We start from the raw sequence: 18,124 nt of genomic DNA, 5'->3' as shown, positions 1-18,124 counted from the left end.
CTTCATGCCAGTGCTCAATGAACACAAGGTTTTCTACCCAGAGCACAAAAATAAATTTCAGGCATATTTTATACCACAGAGCCTGCTTGGAAAGCTCTGGGATTGCCTCATGGCACCTTTGTAATTCATGTCATAACTTAGATCTGCATTATTAACCATAACATTTCATATTTACAGAGTATCCTCCAGCCAAGGATCTCAACAAGCTTCCTATCTATTATTAAAACCTTTCAACATTCCTGCAAAGCAAGTTTGACATTATTTAGGAGATGGCAAAACCGGGACATGGAGAGGAAACAGGCCAAAAATGTAAAAAGACATAATGTGAAGATTTTTCTATTATTTTCCTTGGGAAAAAAAAAATAATCATTTGTATGTGTGCTTAAAAGTTCTTAGACATGACAAGAGTAATAAAGTTGTTCAGGCAACCACGACCATTATAGCTGTGCCTAGAGATGATAGTGCCTGATACAGTCTACAGCAATTCTCCAAACAGCGATGAGCATATTACATTTTTTCTTGTTTTATTAACACAGACTGTACATGCAGTTATCTGTGGATGCGCTTATTCTTACTCTAAAGAAAATCCTATGTATTTGATTTTCGTAATAGGCAACAAAGCCTTGTCAAAGGTGACTTGTGCTGGTTCTGTGTTCTAGCTATGAAAAATGTGCGCTGTTTGATTAGTCTTTAGTGCCTCCTTACTCCTGTCACGAATAATCCACAACTGACTGAATGGCAGCAGAAAAGAACTGTCCTGGAATACCTTGGAAGAGGTTCGTATCTTCAGGACAATGTCGCTTTCAGACAAACTGCATCAGCTGGAGTCATTTGCCGATACTCTTGGGATACTTCAGTGTGGGTCAGCAGCTCATCCAGTGGATGCTGATCAACGCCCCAGGTACAAGATGAAGGTTTGGTTGGGTTGGGTTGTAAGAAAAATGGATTTTTCCTACTTTGTGACTCAAGTTTGTGATAGGGAGTGCAATAAAGGTTGATTTATTTTGCTGGCACTCAAAAGTTTTTCAAGAAAAGAGAGGAAGAAAACTAACATTTGTCACTTCCAAGCAAAACCAAATAGATGTTTAATATGCTTTATGTCATCTAAACTATAAAAAAATCTTGGGATATTCTCTAATAAGTACTCTGGTCTAAGTACAGAAAAATAATCTGGCTTCAACCTTACTGCAAACCTACTGAGCTGCCAAACAGACTAAATGCTGCAGATGAGTTGTAGCATTGCAATTACATGCTGCATTTATGCCACCTACAGGCATTAATACCAGCTTTTCAACAGGTTTGCCTGCCAAACTTTTTTGACTGCTGTGAGAAAACTCCATAGCAGTCAGCCTCAACCTGCAACCCATAAAAACATTCTGTTCCACTTATTAAAAATTAACACAAGTACTTAATTAGTCTGATCCACTAAGTGAACTTGCCTCTTCGCTATCACTTAGGTACTGTGACTATGAAGCAATGAGGATACTGAAATCAACTTCAGCAAGGGCCTTTTGTAATAATGGGTGGCAAGTGTTACAGCGAACCCAGAAATAGCCTGCAGCCTTCATCGAAACCCAGCAACTTTGGGGGTGATATACAGATAGACGTCCCAACAGCATGTACTCCTGTGCCCAAAATCAGCAATGCCATGGATAAGTACGGTGCAATTACTTCAAGAGATTTAGGCAACGAATTTGAAGAGCTTCTTTTTATGACAAAAAAAAAATATCTCATGGATGCTTTCATGAAGGCAAGTGATGGGGATGAAAGTTTTCCAACAGAGGTGTCAGCATCTCCAGCAGGACTATCCAGTATCATGCTGGTGTCTTGAGGAAGAGGTTATTTTCAAAGTCGGGGGGAAATGCCACCTGGAGGACAACTGCCCAGGTCCCCCCACAGACGGGTGCTTCCACAGCTCTTCTGGGAATCAACTCCATTGGCTCTGTTGACATCCCCAGGCCAGAGACGATCACAGACAATGGTCTTGCATCTGCCATCTCTAGCCTCCTTGGAGCTTAATTTCCTGAGAATTAAGTCAGAACATGTACAAGATAATTAAAAGTTCTCTCATCCTTCCTTCCTCACCCCAAGGGACATTTTAGAGTATATACTATTTACCAGCCGCAAAACAGTTTGTTGTTCAATAGAGATACTTGCTTCCATTTTAAATAACTCGGCAGATATTACTGCCCTTTTGTCATAATCTCTGTGGTTTTCCTACAGACAGCTGGCTACAGACAGTGCTGGGGATCCATTTTTGCATTCAAGCTCCTCAGGCTACCTGTGAGCTCTCAGTACAGAAGAAGCTTGGGCGAGCTTACATCATACTGTGCTAACAGCTAGTCTGACGGTGGCTTGTCTGGTCTTTGGATGGCTGAGAGATGTGCCACAGACTGGGAGAGAAGGGGCAGGCAGCTCTGATGCTGTGAAGGTTTGTGCCACTGCTTTTGTCACCTGGGAAATAATATTAAGAAGTTTCATCAGAGTACCTGGCTAAATCAGAGGTGAGTTTGTAGCAGGGGGAGCACAGTGGGCTGGTTTGTTTGTTTGTTGTAGGTACCTGGAGATGTGAAGGACTCCCATCAGACTGGGGCTGGACTTTTCTCCTTCTGACTCAGAGGGATAACTCTCCTGGAGGCATGAAAGATTAAATTCTCTTCCATCCTGAGTCCAGGCTGCTGCTCAGATCAGTGTCCGCCTCCTCAACCACACCTTTAATGAACAACAAGCATATTAAGGGTTTCACTTACAGAACTGCCATAGCAAGCAGGGCAGCATCTTCCACTTTGTAAGTGGGCTGTTCACCCCATCTCTCAGTGTACTCAAGCTCAGTGTAACCTCTATGCTTCTCCATTAGCTAAAAGCACTGTCCAAAAAAATAGGAAGGCCACAGAGAAGGGCTTTTTACTCTGCAGCAAACCCTACTGGCCACCACAAACCTCTGCCAAGGCATTCTTGCCTGCTTCCACTCAGATTTGCTTACACCTGGAAGGAAAATTAACTGCTTTAGTTAAGATAAGCAGAACTTCTGTGTGTCCATCTTGACGCATTCATGAAAAAACAACTGGAAAATAATCGTGAATGTGCTTAGTTGTATAGGAGATGTTAGCAGGGTGGCCACAAGCACTTTTTGATGCACAGGTTACACGTACTGGTTTAGGTTCTAATTAACAGTGTATTGCCACAAATGGCGCAACTGGTATTAGGATTTGGGGGAAAGCACAGGAAAGTATTCTTGATTTCTGCACTAGGGGCTTCTGTTCTCTTTTACCCTTCTATCTTCAGTGTCTCTTTCCAGACTTCCTCCATTTTTTCTTTTGCCAAAAGCACCACTTCTATCATTGTTTTCTTCTACAACACCTTTCTCCAGTCCCCACAGGTCTCTCCTGCTCACCTCTACCCTTCTCCTTTCATTCCTCTGTGCACAAGAGCAGACCAAAAGGAGCTACAATTTGGACAAAATTCAAAGGTATTGTTGTCAGCTGTATAAGTTTTGCCTTTATCAACACTGTGATCATCTCCCAGGCACGGACTTCTGGCAAGCTGAGCTCCAGCCTTTGGTCAGCTGGCTCAGTTACTGAAAGGAAGATTGTCCCATGACTGAAGAAGCCCAGGGATCAGTTTTGGGACACAAAACCCCTTTGTGACTCTAGGTAACTCCTTTTACCTCTATGTGACCTTGATGAATTCCTTTAACCTTCGATGTATCATATATAAAGCACGACAAGGACCATATTTAATTCAGAATGATGCAGTGAGATGGTACTGCAGGGCATTTGGGCTCCCTATTGAAATTAGAGGCAAAGGAGCATCCAAACCTCCAGGAGCACCACCACCTCTGCAGCCGGGGGCCGCAGGCACACGGTGCCTGGCGCCCTGTGACGGCCACAGAGAATCTGGCTGCCCACATCGAAGGGCCACACCAAACCTCAGGAGCTTTCAGTGTGGAGACAGCTCTGGGCAGGGCGAAGTGAACTCTGTGCGGATGATGTTCAGTTCCCCCAGGATTGATTAGAAATAATTTCCTTTTGTGTGTGTGTGTGTGGTAATGCCAATGCGGATTTCTGCAATAGAAGTGCAACGTAACAGGACACTGAGCTTTGCCTTCAGACATCACTCATGCCTGGTTAGATAATCGGTGCTTCAGCTTGACTGATTTGCTAGTAACTACAGCACTTGCATAAAAAAAAATATTTACACCGCCTCCGCGTGCTTCATTGCCTGCAATTAAAACATGAGAGATGCCACTGACACACACACCCCAGCACGCACCAAACGGCTTCCCTCGCCTTTCTCCGTCTTAATCTCCGTTTCCGTAATGGTTGGGTCTTCTGGGGTTAAACAAACAGCCGGCCCGGGCCCCGCCTGGCGACCTCCCCCCAGCGGCCGCTCGGCGCCCGCTCGCCCGCCCGCGCCCAGCGCCCGCAGCCTGCCCCGTTGCCATGCTCGATGACGTCACCGCTCCGGTTTTGTCATTGGCTGCTCCGCCGATGACAGCCTGCCAAGCGCTCCCCTCCGGTTCGCGAGACACCGCGGCGCGGGCTCTGACTGGCGGCCGGTGAGCCGAGTGGAGAGGGATTGGTTGGAAGCGGGGGCGGGGCGGGGCGTGCAGCGCATTGTGGGGCGGCGGGCGCGTGGGGAGTGGGAGGGGTTCATGGCGGCCATCGGTGTCCACCTGGGCGCTACCTGTGCCTGCGCCGCCGTCTATAAGGTGGGGGGCTGCGCCCGGGGTCCTTGCCGGGAGGAGAGGTTGGGCCGCGGTGGTTTCTGGTCCCTCACGGCGCTGCAGGCTCAGGCGGCGAGTGAAGGCCTGAGGGGGCGCGGGGTCCTGGCGGGGCGGTCACGGGTGGTGCTTCTGTCCGCAGGATGGCCGCGCCGACGTGGTCGCCAACGACGCCGGGGACAGAGTCACTCCTGCCGTCGTTGCTTTCTCGGAAAGTGAGGAGGTGAGGCCTCCCTCTGTGGCGGTGGTTGGGAGAGGAGGGGAGCTCTGCCTGTTGCTCATTTTGTTTTTTTTTTTTTCTCCCCTTAATTTTTTATACAGGTTGTTGGCTTAGCTGCAAAGCAAAGTAGAATAAGAAATATTTCAAACACGGTAGTGAAAGTAAAGAAGATCCTTGGGCGAAGGTAAGAGAACAGGTGTGAAAGGGAAGGTGAGAAGTTTAATTTTCCCTATTAAAGCTGGTTGGTAGTTTCAGCACTGATATTATGTTATTGTTATATTATGAACATGCCCTACATTTCGTTCCAGGAGTAAAGAGGTGCATAGTGGTTTAGATCTGAATCTATCTGTGAAAATAAAATTGTGGAATTTAGTAAAGAGTTGCATAAATGTTTTTGATATGTACTTAAGTTTCTTAACTAAAATGTCTTGTTACCAGGATGTTTTCCTGTGGTTTTACCTGCATGACACTTTGTGTTGCTTTCATTAGTTGGGAAATGGACTGATGTAATAATGCCTGTTGTGATTCTGCAGTTGGTGGAACTGTGAAGATTTGGGCTGGTGGTTACAATGTTGCTAAAACTAAACTTGGTTTAGCTCTAACCTCAGAGATGCAAGAAGATTTTTCAGTGATAACCTAGCTGTGTGTTACAGGCCTTTCATTGAAAGGTGTTAACAAAATTATATCCATTCTGATGTATTTATCAACACTTTTCAGATGCATAACTTTGCATGGTTAGTAGAGGATTAAGGATAGTCAGCTTATTGTTGTCATGTTATTTCAGTCAATGCAGCAAAGGTGCTGCTGAAACTTTTCATAATTATTATTTGGGATAGCAGTTTAAAATGATATGTTGGGGTTTGTTTTCTCTTTTCACCAGCTAGTAGGCATTTTTTCAGTCATTAGTCTTTGGAAAGGAGGTTGAAAGATACCAGCAGTCAGAACTGTTGGCTTTTCTTCTCCAAAAGGTATCGAAAGTGTTCAAAGGTATTTATAGAGTGGAAACGGGAATTTTGGTTGAAGTATAGCTTCATATGCCGTAGACTTTACAAAGAATAACAGGATGAATTTGTGCAATTACCCTTGAGCATATGATTTACTTTGTTATTTTGAATTTGTCTGGACAGCTCGGGTGACCCACAGGCAGCAAAATATATTGCAGAAAGCAAATGTTCAGTGAGTATGACCTATAGGTTTTTTGTTGTTCCCAGAATAACTTGTATCATTTTTATGTTTCTTATTGTTTATGCCACACCACGTTTGTGTTCTGTAGTGATCAGCTCATTATATGAGGTCCATCTGCTACGATGTGGAACGTTTCTCCTTTTTATAAAGGAGAAAGTATTATAAGACATTTAACTGTGTTCTGAGCTCTGCCGTCATAACATGTGTTAGTCCAGCAGAAAAGTTATATATCTATATTGGCCATTCTCAAAAGGGAGTTGTCTTAATATATTTGGGTAATAGCATTGTGGTGTTTCTTAGTGCTGGTACATGCTCAGCTTGCAGCATCTTGTGATAAAAATGCTTGTTTCCTTGATTTAATCTGGGTATTTAATTTGGATAATACTGTGCTTGTTACTAGAAAACTTTTTACAAAACAAGAGAAAAATTATCCTGGAAAATACATGGCTGAAGAAGGAATGAGTTTGTCTCTGGTTTTTGACTGTATTGACATGCTTATATAGAGTTGGTTTTTTTTCTTAACTAATACAAGCAGGCAAGTATTTCTGTTCTAAACATTGCTTTTATACTAAGGAAAACTTTTTATAGAAAAAGGAAGTCTGGAGTCTTTAAGTCCACATGTGTCACTGTCATGTCTGTTGGATAATGCAAATTTTTTGTGACCTTTGATAAGCATCTTGGAAGCACTTACTCTCTTGTAGTTGAGTGCTAATGCAGAAGGTATTTATGCAGTCTAGTGCTTTTTACTTTGAACAGAAACTAAATTAAACATTACTTTCTGTTAATAACCATATTACATATCTAACAAAGGTATGTTGGTTTTGCTTACAGATAATTGAGAAGAATGGAAAAATTCAGTATGAAATAGATAATAAACTTATTAACCCAGAAGATGTGGCAAAACTAATTTTCAGTAAAATGAAAGGTATAAATAAAACCATAAAAGATTTTAGTTTTTAAGCTGTTATCATATTTTTAAGATGTGGTGTATTGGTTTTTTTGCTTGTAATAAATATGTTCTGCCTATGTTCATAAACAGAAACTGCTCAGTCTGCGTTGGGTTCAGATGTAAATGACGTTGTTATCACTGTACCATTTGATTTTGGAGAGAATCAGAAAAATGCCCTTGGGTAAGAAGATAAAGATATTTCTTTTTGTTATTTAACGTGCCTAAAGCAGACTGGCAGATCAGCAATGGGAATTCTGCCGGACTTTAGCTTGCAACAGTCAGTCAGGACACTGGGAGCTACTTGAATTGGGAAAATACAAAAGCAGATTAAATCATGACTTTGGAAACTTTTCATGGAATTCACTGTTGGAACAAAAATGAAATTCTGATTCAATTAAAGTGAGAGGGAATTTTGGTATCATCAATGATAGAATGTCATTTCAGATGTGGATTTTCAGTGTCCCCTTTGAAATGCAAATAATTTCTCAGCCCTCCTCCATTTATATGACACTTGCCAATCCAAGCTGTGTTATGTGACTTTATTGAGGACTGTTATGTCAGAGAGCAGATACAGAATCCCACACCAGTATTCTACTTCGAAGTTCTGTTTGGAAAAAGTTCTGTGGTATAAGTTACTCAATATGAAAGCATAGGTAGACTTAAAGCTGTGCGTAATTGGCAGCATCTATTTCTACTTTCTGATATGTAGAAGCCCTTATGACTATCATGAAATGCTTAAAGCACACTTAAAACATTAGTGAGCTGAGTGTTTGCAGTATGTATAATGAAACATTCTATTGCTTTGGTATACCAGTTACAAAATGACTTCAAAGGGAGGAAACAACTTGCAGGGCAGTCCCAGTGTTACTGAAGTTTCAAGAAAACATGCAAAGAAAATGTAAGTGAGGTGCAGTAACTTGATTTGGAAGTAAAACCAATTTTCTTAGCATACGTGTTGAAATAATGTGCCAAAAACTTTTAATATGACACCTGAAGAGAAGTTACCAAGTTTGATTGAGGGTGCAGTTTTTGCTGGTTTTATGGGGTATGTGGACGGGTACATCTGTGTTTTCTTTCGCAATGAACACAGGGCAGATCTAACTACCTGAAGAACACAGCAGCAACTGAACTTCTTGATACCTTTCTGTTCCAGTCACTTCGCTTTGTTAATACCATGCTGTAACCAAGTTCTGAGTTGGTAGCATAAGTAGTTCAGATGAAATCTTAATAGCATGTGACTTCAGTGAAGTTATGAAAGTAAAATGAAATGCTGTTATGCCTTATCACAGGGAAGCAGCTGCAGCCGCTGGATTTAATGTTCTGAGATTAATTCATGAGCCGTCTGCAGCTCTCCTGGCGTATGGAATTGGCCAAGACTCACCCACTGGGAAAAGGTAAAATCCTAATATTTTACTTCTTAAATTTAAGCTGCTGTACTTAAATCCTGAGGAATCTTAAACGAGGGAATGCTGTGTTGCCTTAGCAGTCAATACAAAGTTAATTATTTGAGGCTTGGTTTTGGGTTTTTTTGGGGGGGGGTTCTTAATAAAACCAAAACCAATTCAGAAGCTGTAAATCTGTAGTGTTTTAAATTCCTGTGTTTGGGGTTTTATTTTTTTAGAATTCTTTTCTCAGTTGTGTTGTAGGAGAAATATTGGCTGTTCTCACTGTACGAAAGAGACTAATTTTGTTCTTTAGGGAACATTGTCAAATAGTCAGAAGTACTGAGATGCATTAAATACAAACACCCCAGATCAAATTCTCTTGACAAAACTGATTAAAACCTGCCATACCTTATAAGGTAGTATTTTTTTTAGATGGTGTATTAAAGTTAACACAATTTTACTTGGCTTATTAATGCTACTTCCAATTATTATCTTTTTTTTAATGTGGCAGCAATGTGTTGGTTTATAAACTTGGTGGAACGTCACTTTCTATCACAGTCATAGAAGTGAACAGTGGAATATATCGTGTGCTTGCTACAAACACAGATGATGGCATTGGTGGAGTTTGCTTCACTGAAGCTCTAGCACAGCACTTGGCTTCTGAATTTCAGAGGTAGGTTTTGAATTTCAAGCGTGTTGCCCTAAAGACAGGAACTTCGTTATCTGGTGCTTGCTTTCAAAAAAAGTATAAATTCTTACTCAGTTTTCGGATCAGGCAGACTGCAAGCAAAATGGCTCCAGTAAAGATACTAAAGGAACAGTCAGTTGTTGGGGGCCAAGGAGGAAGACCGGTGAACACCTGGCTTTGGGTAGTTGTTGCCTGAAGTCGGTGTTGAACTATAAGGGCTCGACTATGAACTGTTCTGTGTTTTGAGTGTTGTATGTCACTACAGGCTGTTTACATCCTTTCAGTCACAACTTTTGGGGTGGCAGGGAATTCACCTGTGTGGGTTTGGTTTTGATTTTCTAGTTGGCATGAAGTATGGTGGAGGGGCTTGGGTCATCAGACTGAAGTCTCTATGGCATGTCATCCTATGATGAACCAAAATGAACAGTTGCATTACCATTGGCTCTAATGATCTTGAAGTGTTCAGTTGCATACTATATACAGAAGGAGACTTTTTGAATGAAACATATTTTGTTGACAACATGTCTGATGTTTAGTGTTCTGTTTCTTACTGATACGTGGCTAAAATTGGTTAACTTGCAGACCTTTTCTTGCTGTTCCTTGCAGCTTCTACAGGACTTGTTCAGCTGAGAAACTGTTCTGAAAAACATCTGTATGATGAACATTAATGCCTGAGTTCAGGGTGCTTCTACACAATGTTCTTTGGTTGAAATTGAAATAGACACTTCTTTGAGAGCTTTCAATAGTGTCATTGTAGATAGTACTAAAATGTCTACAGCAAAGAAGTTCAATAGCTCTAACCTGTTTCTCCTTTTAGAAAAATAGTGTTATCACTCAAATGCCTGTCTCTCTGAACTGATATTTCTTCTTTTTTTTAAATGTAGGTCATGTAAACATGATATTAGAGAAAATCCCAGAGCCATGATGAAGTTAATGAACAGCGCTGATATTGCGAAGCACTCTTTATCAACCCTGGGGAGTGCAAACTGTTTTGTAGATTCATTGTATGATGGATTAGATTTTGATTGTAATGTGTCCAGGTAAAGCAGATCTTGAAGCTACTGCTTTTATATAAAACTATGCTTGAAATTCTAGATAGTACTTAGGATGTTCAGTAAGCTTTGATATTTTTGGTAACATTAATTTCAGGAGTAGAAGTAAAAGAAGACCAGCTTGCTTTTTCAGCTCTATTTTCATATTAATTGGTTCTGCTATGATGCAATCTGTAGTAGTTAGGGTAGTAACAGTAACAATGTTGTCCTAATGGCTAGACAATAAGGTGCAAGGACACCTCATACTTGGAGGCTGGTTGTTGATGGAAAGGGGAATAGATACTATAATTACTCAAGGTGATGTCGTGTATGTGTGTGTATCCCCTAATTACTATTTTTGTTGGGTTTTCCTTAAAGACTACTTTTGGACTCTCACCTAAAAGATGATAGGAGTCATGGAAGTTTTGACGTTGCCTCTTTTTGACAGCTGGAGTAGAAAGCTGTTTTCTTTTTGTTCATACTGCTGTCATAAGTTTCTTCTTTCTTGGGATAATCTTATTGAGACGTTTGGCTAATTTTGATTGCTCTTTCAGTCAGCAGCAGCTTTAGCAAAATGAAATAAGACTTATCAATTCCAGAGCTATGCATCTACCACTGCAGCAGTTGGATCTGGTAAAATACAGCACAGTATGTTTTGCAGGTGTGAGAAGCTATTCTCTGTAACTTGTTTTGGCTCATTTTTGGATAAGGATGCCAGTCCTGTGGACTAGTGTTGCAGAATATGACTTCTGTTTGTAAAACTTCCTATTCAGCCTCGAAAGAGCCTGAAGTAAGCACAAGGGTTTTTTCAATCTGCTAACCTACTCCCTGCTTGCAAATAAGGACACGGCTCCATTTGTCTCTGAAAATTCAAGAGGCACATTTGCATATTTGTGTCTCAGTTTTAAAGATGATGAAGCAGTTCCAAGGTTTTTTGCTGCTTTTCACATACGATCCAAGACAGCAATACTGTTTTTTCTTCTGAGTACACAAGAGTGAATGTGCAGTCCATGTAGGTGTTAATGATGGAATCTTCCAGCTTAATAATTTGGAAATGAGATTTTAAAAAACAAAAAAAAACAAAAATCCCTTTAGTACCAGATACAGCTAGAGAACAAAAGTATACTCTGAAAATGATTATTTCTGCGTTTCAGATATTTGTCTCTAATGTATGCAGTGACTCTTCTTGAATGTGTTGGTTTTGTTTGTTTTTTCCTTCTAGGGCCAGGTTTGAACTTATCTGTTCTTCACTTTTTAATAAATGTGTAGAAGCAATTAAAAAGCTCTTGCAGCAAGTTGGATTTACAGCAGATGATATTAATAAGGTAATAATAGAAATCACTTGTCTGTAGTATACTTTGTAACTCCACAGGAAGAATATTTGTGGGGCCTGTTTTCCTTGCAGTCTGAGATTATTTCATTATGTGTTTAAGCATTTTTGGCTCAGATCCAGTGAAGTATGTAGACTATCTCTAGCACTCCTATCTTTGTTTTGAGTTTGATTGCTTGAAGTTAAGTGTAAGGTACAGTCAGAGTTAAGTGGTTTTACTGCTGCATATTGAGTAAATGGAAGAGGATTTGTCTCAGTTTGGTGTGTTTCTGTAACTCTTGGTAGAGCTGAGGAATACCTTTAAGTTTAGTATATAGCCTTTCCTCTACCATCACTGAGCTTTGGATGGGCTTTGAAGCATCTGAAGAAAGCCCAAGTTTCAGCTTGTGTCTTAGGAGTTGAACAAACTGCTTAGTGTCTACTTGGTGCCTATGTTCCTCCTTGTTAGCTTAAACCTAAAAACACATTAGATGCTAAACCACAGAGTGCTTTAATACCAGAGGTGGTAAGTAGCAAACATTATTAATTTCATTAAAATGTCTTTTTTTTGCTTTGGTGTAAGAGAGTAACTTCATCTCAACCTCTGTCGCACCTGTGCGTAGCAAATAGTGCTGCATTTGTTGCTGATGGAATGATGGAATTGGCATGTAAATTCTGCAGCAAGAGTTAGCTGACACTTTTAATGATACTTCATGCATTTTCAGACTCTTAATTAGTGTCTGCTGTGTCACATCTGAGTTTCGCTGCTAGGATAATGAAATATCCCAGGCCATATTTAATTTTATATATATATATATAAAAAAAAGTTGGGTTTTTTCTGGTGGCAGTATTTTTTAGGTTGTCCAATGTGCTGTTCTCTCAGGCCTGAATGTGTTGGGGGCCCACTTTATGTTCATTTATTTTTACATTAAATGTAAAACATAACTTAAGAGTTGTAAATGAAGAATAGTAGGAATTAGCTTTGTTCCCAGATCTGGTCAATCTCAACTGAGTTACTGTAGTAAGAGAAGGGTTTTAAGGGGTTTTTTTTCTTCCACAAGATCAGTAAGTGATAGCTGGTTCTCAGTGATGGCCCTCAGGGTTTGATACTGGGGCTAATACAGTTTAATGTCCCTATTAATAGTGTGGATGATGGGCTAGCATGTGCTCAGCAAGTTTGCAGACAGTACCAAAATGAGGGGAGCAATCAATACCACTGTAGGTCAAGGCTGCTGTTCAGAGGGGTTGAAAAAGGCAAGAGAAATATATATAATAGAATATTTCAGTTGGAAGGGACCCACGGTGATCATCCAGTCCAATGAAAAAGATGATCATGATGGACAACAGAGGCAAATGTAGAGTGTGGGATGGAATGATCCTGTGCCAGCAGGACAGGCTGGTGGTTGCTGAAAGCAGCTGTGCAGGGAGAGGCATGGGAGTTGTAACAGGCAGTAAGTTTAATAGCAGTTGGCAGTGTGTCTCTGCAGCAAGCAAGCTGGTTGCATGCTGGGCTGTAATAGCAAGAGTGTAGCCACAGGTACAGGAAAGTGGGTGTTTCTTTTGCCTCTTTGGTACTTGGACAGAGTGTCCAGATACAATCATCTTCTGTGAAGCCAAAAAATTACAAGAGGTTCTGACATACTGGAGCCAGTCCAGTTGGAGGGCTACCATGGTGGTTTGGGCCAAGAGAGCTGGGTTTGCGCACCTGTAAGAAGAGGCACAGGGGAGACTGGTGCTGCCTACAGTTACCTATTGGTAAAGCATACCTGAAACAACCTAAACTTACTCCTTCCTATACGTGCATGACAAGAGCATGATGGAGCACTTCCTATAGGTGCATGAAGGGTGAGTGGCAGGCAGCTACAAGCTACAACATGGGGAAACTTAGCGAGAAAAAATGCTGCCATGTGAGGGTCATCAAACACTGATGTAAGTGCCCATAGAGTGTAGAATCCCTGTCCATGGAGATCAGGTCCTGAGCAGCCTGTTATAACTGGGCCTGTTCTGGGCAGGAGGTTGGAGTAGGTGACCTGGAGATACCTTCCAGCCTGATGTTATTTTATGATTAATTTATCAGTTTTTCAAATGGTACCTCATCTAGCTGATGCTTACTATAATAAACACTTTTCCAAGACACCATTTCAAGTGTGCAAGCTACTTTAATTTCAAACACAAAAGTAACAAAAGTCAAGCAGAGCTGGCATATTTTTTCTTTTAACAGCTACAGATGATAAAATATTCCAGAGCAGTTTGCATTTCTGTATTGCAGGTTGCAGCTTGTCTGTTTTATGTGTCAGAAGAAAGATTTGAAATCATTAAGGCATGTTTTCCAGGTAGTTCTGTGTGGTGGGTCTGCTCGAATCCCAAAGCTACAGCAGCTGATCAAAGACATTTTCCCAACTGTGGAATTACTGAATTCAATTCCTCCAGATGAAGTGATTCCCATTGGTGCAGCCATAGAGGCAGGAATTCTGCTAGGGAAAGAGAATACCTTGTTAGAAGAAGAAGCATTTATTGAGTGTTCTGCCAAAGATATTCTTCTTAAGGTAAGGCTAAAATTATTTAACTTTACTGCTGCAGTGAATATACAGCACTACTTAATGGATGATGTTAGAGAAACAGTATTGTTTATTATCAGTTCTACAGATTGGTGATAGGTCAACACTAAGTGTTAATTTAGGTTTATCAACAAAAAAGACAGGAATAATCTGCTTGATATTTAAGGGGAGACGGATTGTGCCTTTGCTACGTTTTAATAGTTGGACTTTTTCATTTATTTATAGAAACAGGTTTTGTTGTGGGTTTTTTGTTTTGTTTTTACTTGCTGTGATGGTAATGTGGCAGAGAATGAATCTTGCATTTCTTTTTTCATGGAGCACTGTTGTAACGTTTCCAGCTCAGTAAAGTACTTAAGAGAAAGGTGTGAACTTTTTTTTTCTTTTTAAAGGGAGTAGACGAGTCGGGGGCTGACAAATTCACAGTGCTATTTCCATCAGGGACACCATTACCAGCACGAAGGCAGCACACCCTGCATGCTCCTGGAAACACTTCTTCTGTGTGCCTTGAGCTATACGAGTCATTGGGGAAAAGTCCCATGAATGAAGAAGGTAAATTTGCACAGGTAAGTATATACATATTTGTATGCGCCTTTAATATCAACCACTTGGAAATCAAATGAGTCTGAAAAAAACCAAAGCAAATCCCACCTAGACTACTAAGACTTTTTGTTACAAAATCAGAATGATATGCATCTCCTTGGAAACAGTCTTTAAGCATTCTTCTGTGAATGTGTTATGAAGTATTTAAGTACTTTTTAAAGAAATTGAAGTTTCCCTTTTGAATTTCTAATCAGCTGGCTGGATTTGATGTTTGGCACTACTGTAGTTAAGCGCACCTGGGATGAGAGATCATAACCCGTCATTCCAGTAGTACAGAGATCTCTAACGTTTTAGAAATAAAACCGCTGGAGGCTGTGATGTAGCGAGTGTGTGTACTGTTGGTTGCTTCTTGATCTTCCTAGATTAGACAGGATCTTGGTATTAAATACCACATTTAATTTTTCACAGTGGTAAGATGATAATGATTAAATCCTCACCTGATATGTTTCTCAGGAGTTAATCTGTTGAGAGAACACAGCTTGTTTTAAACAGTGATGGTGTGCTTACCATGGCTTCCGTACCCTTGGCATCAAGGAGGGGGCAGATGTGGCTGAAATGGATGGAATACTTGAGAAAATTGTTGTTCCACCTTAGTCCTGCCCAAAGATCTTTAACATCCTTTCCTCATCCCCTTAGTTAATAATTACAGAACTGGTCCTAAGTAAAGGAACGTGCTCAGCTCTTACTGTAGTCTGTGGGAGTTGTAGGTACTCCAGCTATCTTGGTGATAGATCCTGGAACAAAACCACTGAAGCAGTAGAATAAATTGCTAAAAATATGTAGATTTGCACTGCAGATGAAGCCCACATCATGTTTTGATGTTTAATTATTAGATGAGTTACTAAACAATGATTTGCTCACCTTAGCTATTGTGTCACTTCCACTAAACTGCTGTGCAAGGATTTAGAGAACTTGACTATGATCACAATTTTTATTTTTTAATAGATTATACTCCAGGATTTAGATAAAAAGGAGGATGGCCTACATGATATACTAACTGTTCTCACTATGAAAAGGTACCCAAAATATTTATTGTTCTGCTATTTAACTTGATATGTCATACTTCTGATAAGCAGTCTTGTCTCCTGTTGCAGGATGTTTAATTTTATGTTGAGAAATTCCAGCAATTCATTGCTTGCAGGGGTGAATTCTGTTGTAATGTGTTTTTTATGCAGTACTTCATGTGCTTTCGTTGTTTGAATCCCAAAGAAATAAAAAGCATCTGCACAATTATGTTAAGTTTTAGCAACTTGTGGACTGTTGATCAGTTTAACCATGCTTGAGAGCCGTCATGGTCTCAGATTTCCTGTGGAAGGGGGACAGGTAGTTCTGCTGAATGCCTGCACTCTTGGTAATGACTGAGGTAGAATATGTCTTTATTAGTTGGGAAGGAATTTATGAAGGCCTTCTCATATGCAGTGTTTGTGAGGAAAACGTGTGGTTCTGTCCTTTCAGAGATGGAGTTGTTAAGCATGAGAAACAATGCCACAGGAAACCAGACTTACAGAATTGCCTATTTATTATGGGAAAATATAAAGTATCTTATGGCAGGTGAGGGAATAGGGATGATGCGATATTGAAGAAATTTCTCTTACCTTCTTAGGCCCTAATGGGAGTGCTTGGGCTCATTTAAGATAGTCCAAATAGTTTAAAAAGATATCAGAAGGTAGAATTCCAAGTAGTCAAAACATGTTTGTCTTCTAAGGCCTGTCATGAAGTTCATATTGCTTTTCTAAAGAATATGAAAGTTGTCTAGATGTTGCTAAAAACTAAAACCTACTTGCTATTTGAGTTCAAAATACTTACTTGCGTTAACTATCAGGTGCTTTATTAACAGACAACTTAAAATACCTTGTTAGTCGTACAGAGATTTGCATTCAGCATTGATATGAAAAACATCTTGGGGATTATATATGCAACTGTGTAGTGCAGAAAACCTGCATTATTTTAAAGGGGGGTTTAGTAATACTTAGAATCATATAATTGTTTAGGTTGGAAAAAACCCTTAAGATTGAGTCGAACCACTTCAGTTCTCCCAGTCTTCCTGTTCTTCCTCCTTCTCATTCTCCTACTCCTTTTTTCCCTTTTCCTCCTCCTCTTCCTCTTCCAGCTTTTATTTCTTCTCTTATTTTGCTAATACTTCCTCCTGATGATGTGAAAAAGATACAGAAAGTTCCCTAGAGCACATCTATTTCTATCTAAACATTGCGTGACGGTCTAGATGAAATAGGATTCAATATTGTCTCTTAATTCTTGGATTTTGAAAAACACTTTCCTTGTTGAAGGAGATTCTTGCTATTTAGACTACTACTTTTTAAAAATCAAGTTCTCATGCTTTGAGAAGACATGCTTATCTGTTGTTGCTGTTAACTCAGAGTTCAAGATGAGTGTTTTGAGTTAATATTACTGCATACTCCAGTCACAAACCTGTAGTAAATAAACTTGGTTACAATATTTAAACACATTCCTGAATCTGCTCCAACACATTTAGAGAAGGTACATGCTTTAATGGAGGACAAGTGGATATCTTAAATATTAAATAAACTTAACTTCATTTCATAGATCAGTTTCATCTGTGTTGAAGCATGTTCTTCCCTGGATATTTTGATGCTAATCTTCTAATCTCTGCATGAAGACTGTTGTTCATAGTCTCTGGAACATACAGTAACATTCTAAGTGTTGTGCTGAAACAGTCCTAAACGTATCTCTTTTATCTAGGGATGGGTCCTTGCATGTTACCTGCACAGATCAAGATACTGGAAAATGTGAAATCATCACTGTTGAAGTGGCATCATAGCCCCTTCTGAAAGGCAGCATTTTTCTAAGCCGATTTTTATCTCTTACTGGCTTTTCTGCCAAAGTGGTGACTTTCTGAGATGTCTTTAATCATACTTCAGTTTATTACAGTCCTCTAAGAAAAACATTAATTTGCCACTGACTCTGTTTGGATGGAAGTGTGGTGCAAGATATTAATCAAGACATACAGACAGCAGGTCACTGAATTATCAACACCTGATAAAAAATGCAAAGGATGAATCCTCATGCCTGTGGTTCAGCAACAAGCATATTATATAATCTATAAAGATTGTTTTGGACTAATCGGGTCATGTACCCATTCAGCCACTGTATCTGTGGCTTCAGGAGTGTAACATTGAACCAGCGAGAGCTAGACTGAAAATACCAAATTGTACGGAAACTGTGTGGTCTTGATGTTGCCTGAAACTCTGGAGGTGATGGCCTTTTGAGCAGGAATTTTTTTTTTTCGGAGTTAATGCAAGATGGTTTTGTGGTGTTACCTGAAAAATATGTGTAAGGGTTATATGTGCTTATTTGTTTGTTATTAATAAAATACTTTTATGCAGATCCTGGCATCCTCCACTCTGGCACTGTTCTAATCTGTGTCATGTATTTGTTTGGATATAAGCTGGTGGCTTTTTTGTTTTAGGTAAGGGAGTAATGAGGAAGATCAAGCAGGC

The 18,124-nt window shown here is 40.1% G+C and overlaps 1 protein-coding gene and 1 long non-coding RNA gene across 4 annotated transcripts; one reads left to right on the top strand and one right to left on the bottom strand.

Annotated features, from left to right (window-relative positions):
• Positions 1-406: 406 nt before the first annotated feature.
• LOC119148905 lies at positions 407-4,529 on the bottom strand. Its single transcript, XR_005104529.1, has 3 exons — positions 4,273-4,529; positions 2,561-2,712; positions 407-2,023 (listed from the first exon to the last, which is right to left on the bottom strand). It is a non-coding gene; the product is annotated as an uncharacterized LOC119148905 (long non-coding RNA).
• Positions 4,530-4,602: 73 nt separating this feature from the next.
• Positions 4,603-18,017, top strand: HSPA14 (heat shock protein family A (Hsp70) member 14). 3 transcript variants are annotated; one of them, XM_037389583.1, is made up of 15 exons: positions 4,603-4,711; positions 4,866-4,946; positions 5,045-5,127; positions 6,071-6,119; positions 6,960-7,053; positions 7,168-7,258; positions 7,892-7,975; positions 8,367-8,471; positions 8,974-9,135; positions 10,035-10,190; positions 11,404-11,506; positions 13,824-14,036; positions 14,438-14,611; positions 15,594-15,664; positions 17,367-18,017. In XM_037389583.1, exons 1-15 carry the CDS (start codon positions 4,655-4,657, stop codon positions 17,443-17,445), a joined length of 1,602 nt encoding a protein of 533 aa, XP_037245480.1. In that variant the 5' UTR covers positions 4,603-4,654; the 3' UTR covers positions 17,446-18,017. The 3 variants fall into 3 exon arrangements, with proteins under 3 accessions (XP_037245480.1, XP_037245481.1, XP_037245482.1); XM_037389584.1 differs by lacking the exon at positions 7,892-7,975; XM_037389585.1 differs by lacking the exon at positions 4,603-4,711 and having other exon boundaries at positions 4,912-4,946; positions 5,045-5,153.
• The last annotated feature ends 107 nt before the right edge of the window (positions 18,018-18,124 follow it).

Source organism: Falco rusticolus, chromosome 5 (genome assembly GCF_015220075.1).
Source record: "Falco rusticolus isolate bFalRus1 chromosome 5, bFalRus1.pri, whole genome shotgun sequence".
NCBI lineage: Eukaryota > Metazoa > Chordata > Aves > Falconiformes > Falconidae > Falco > Falco rusticolus.
Note: the sequence above shows the minus strand (reverse complement) of the source record. Positions and strands in the feature narration are given on the sequence as shown.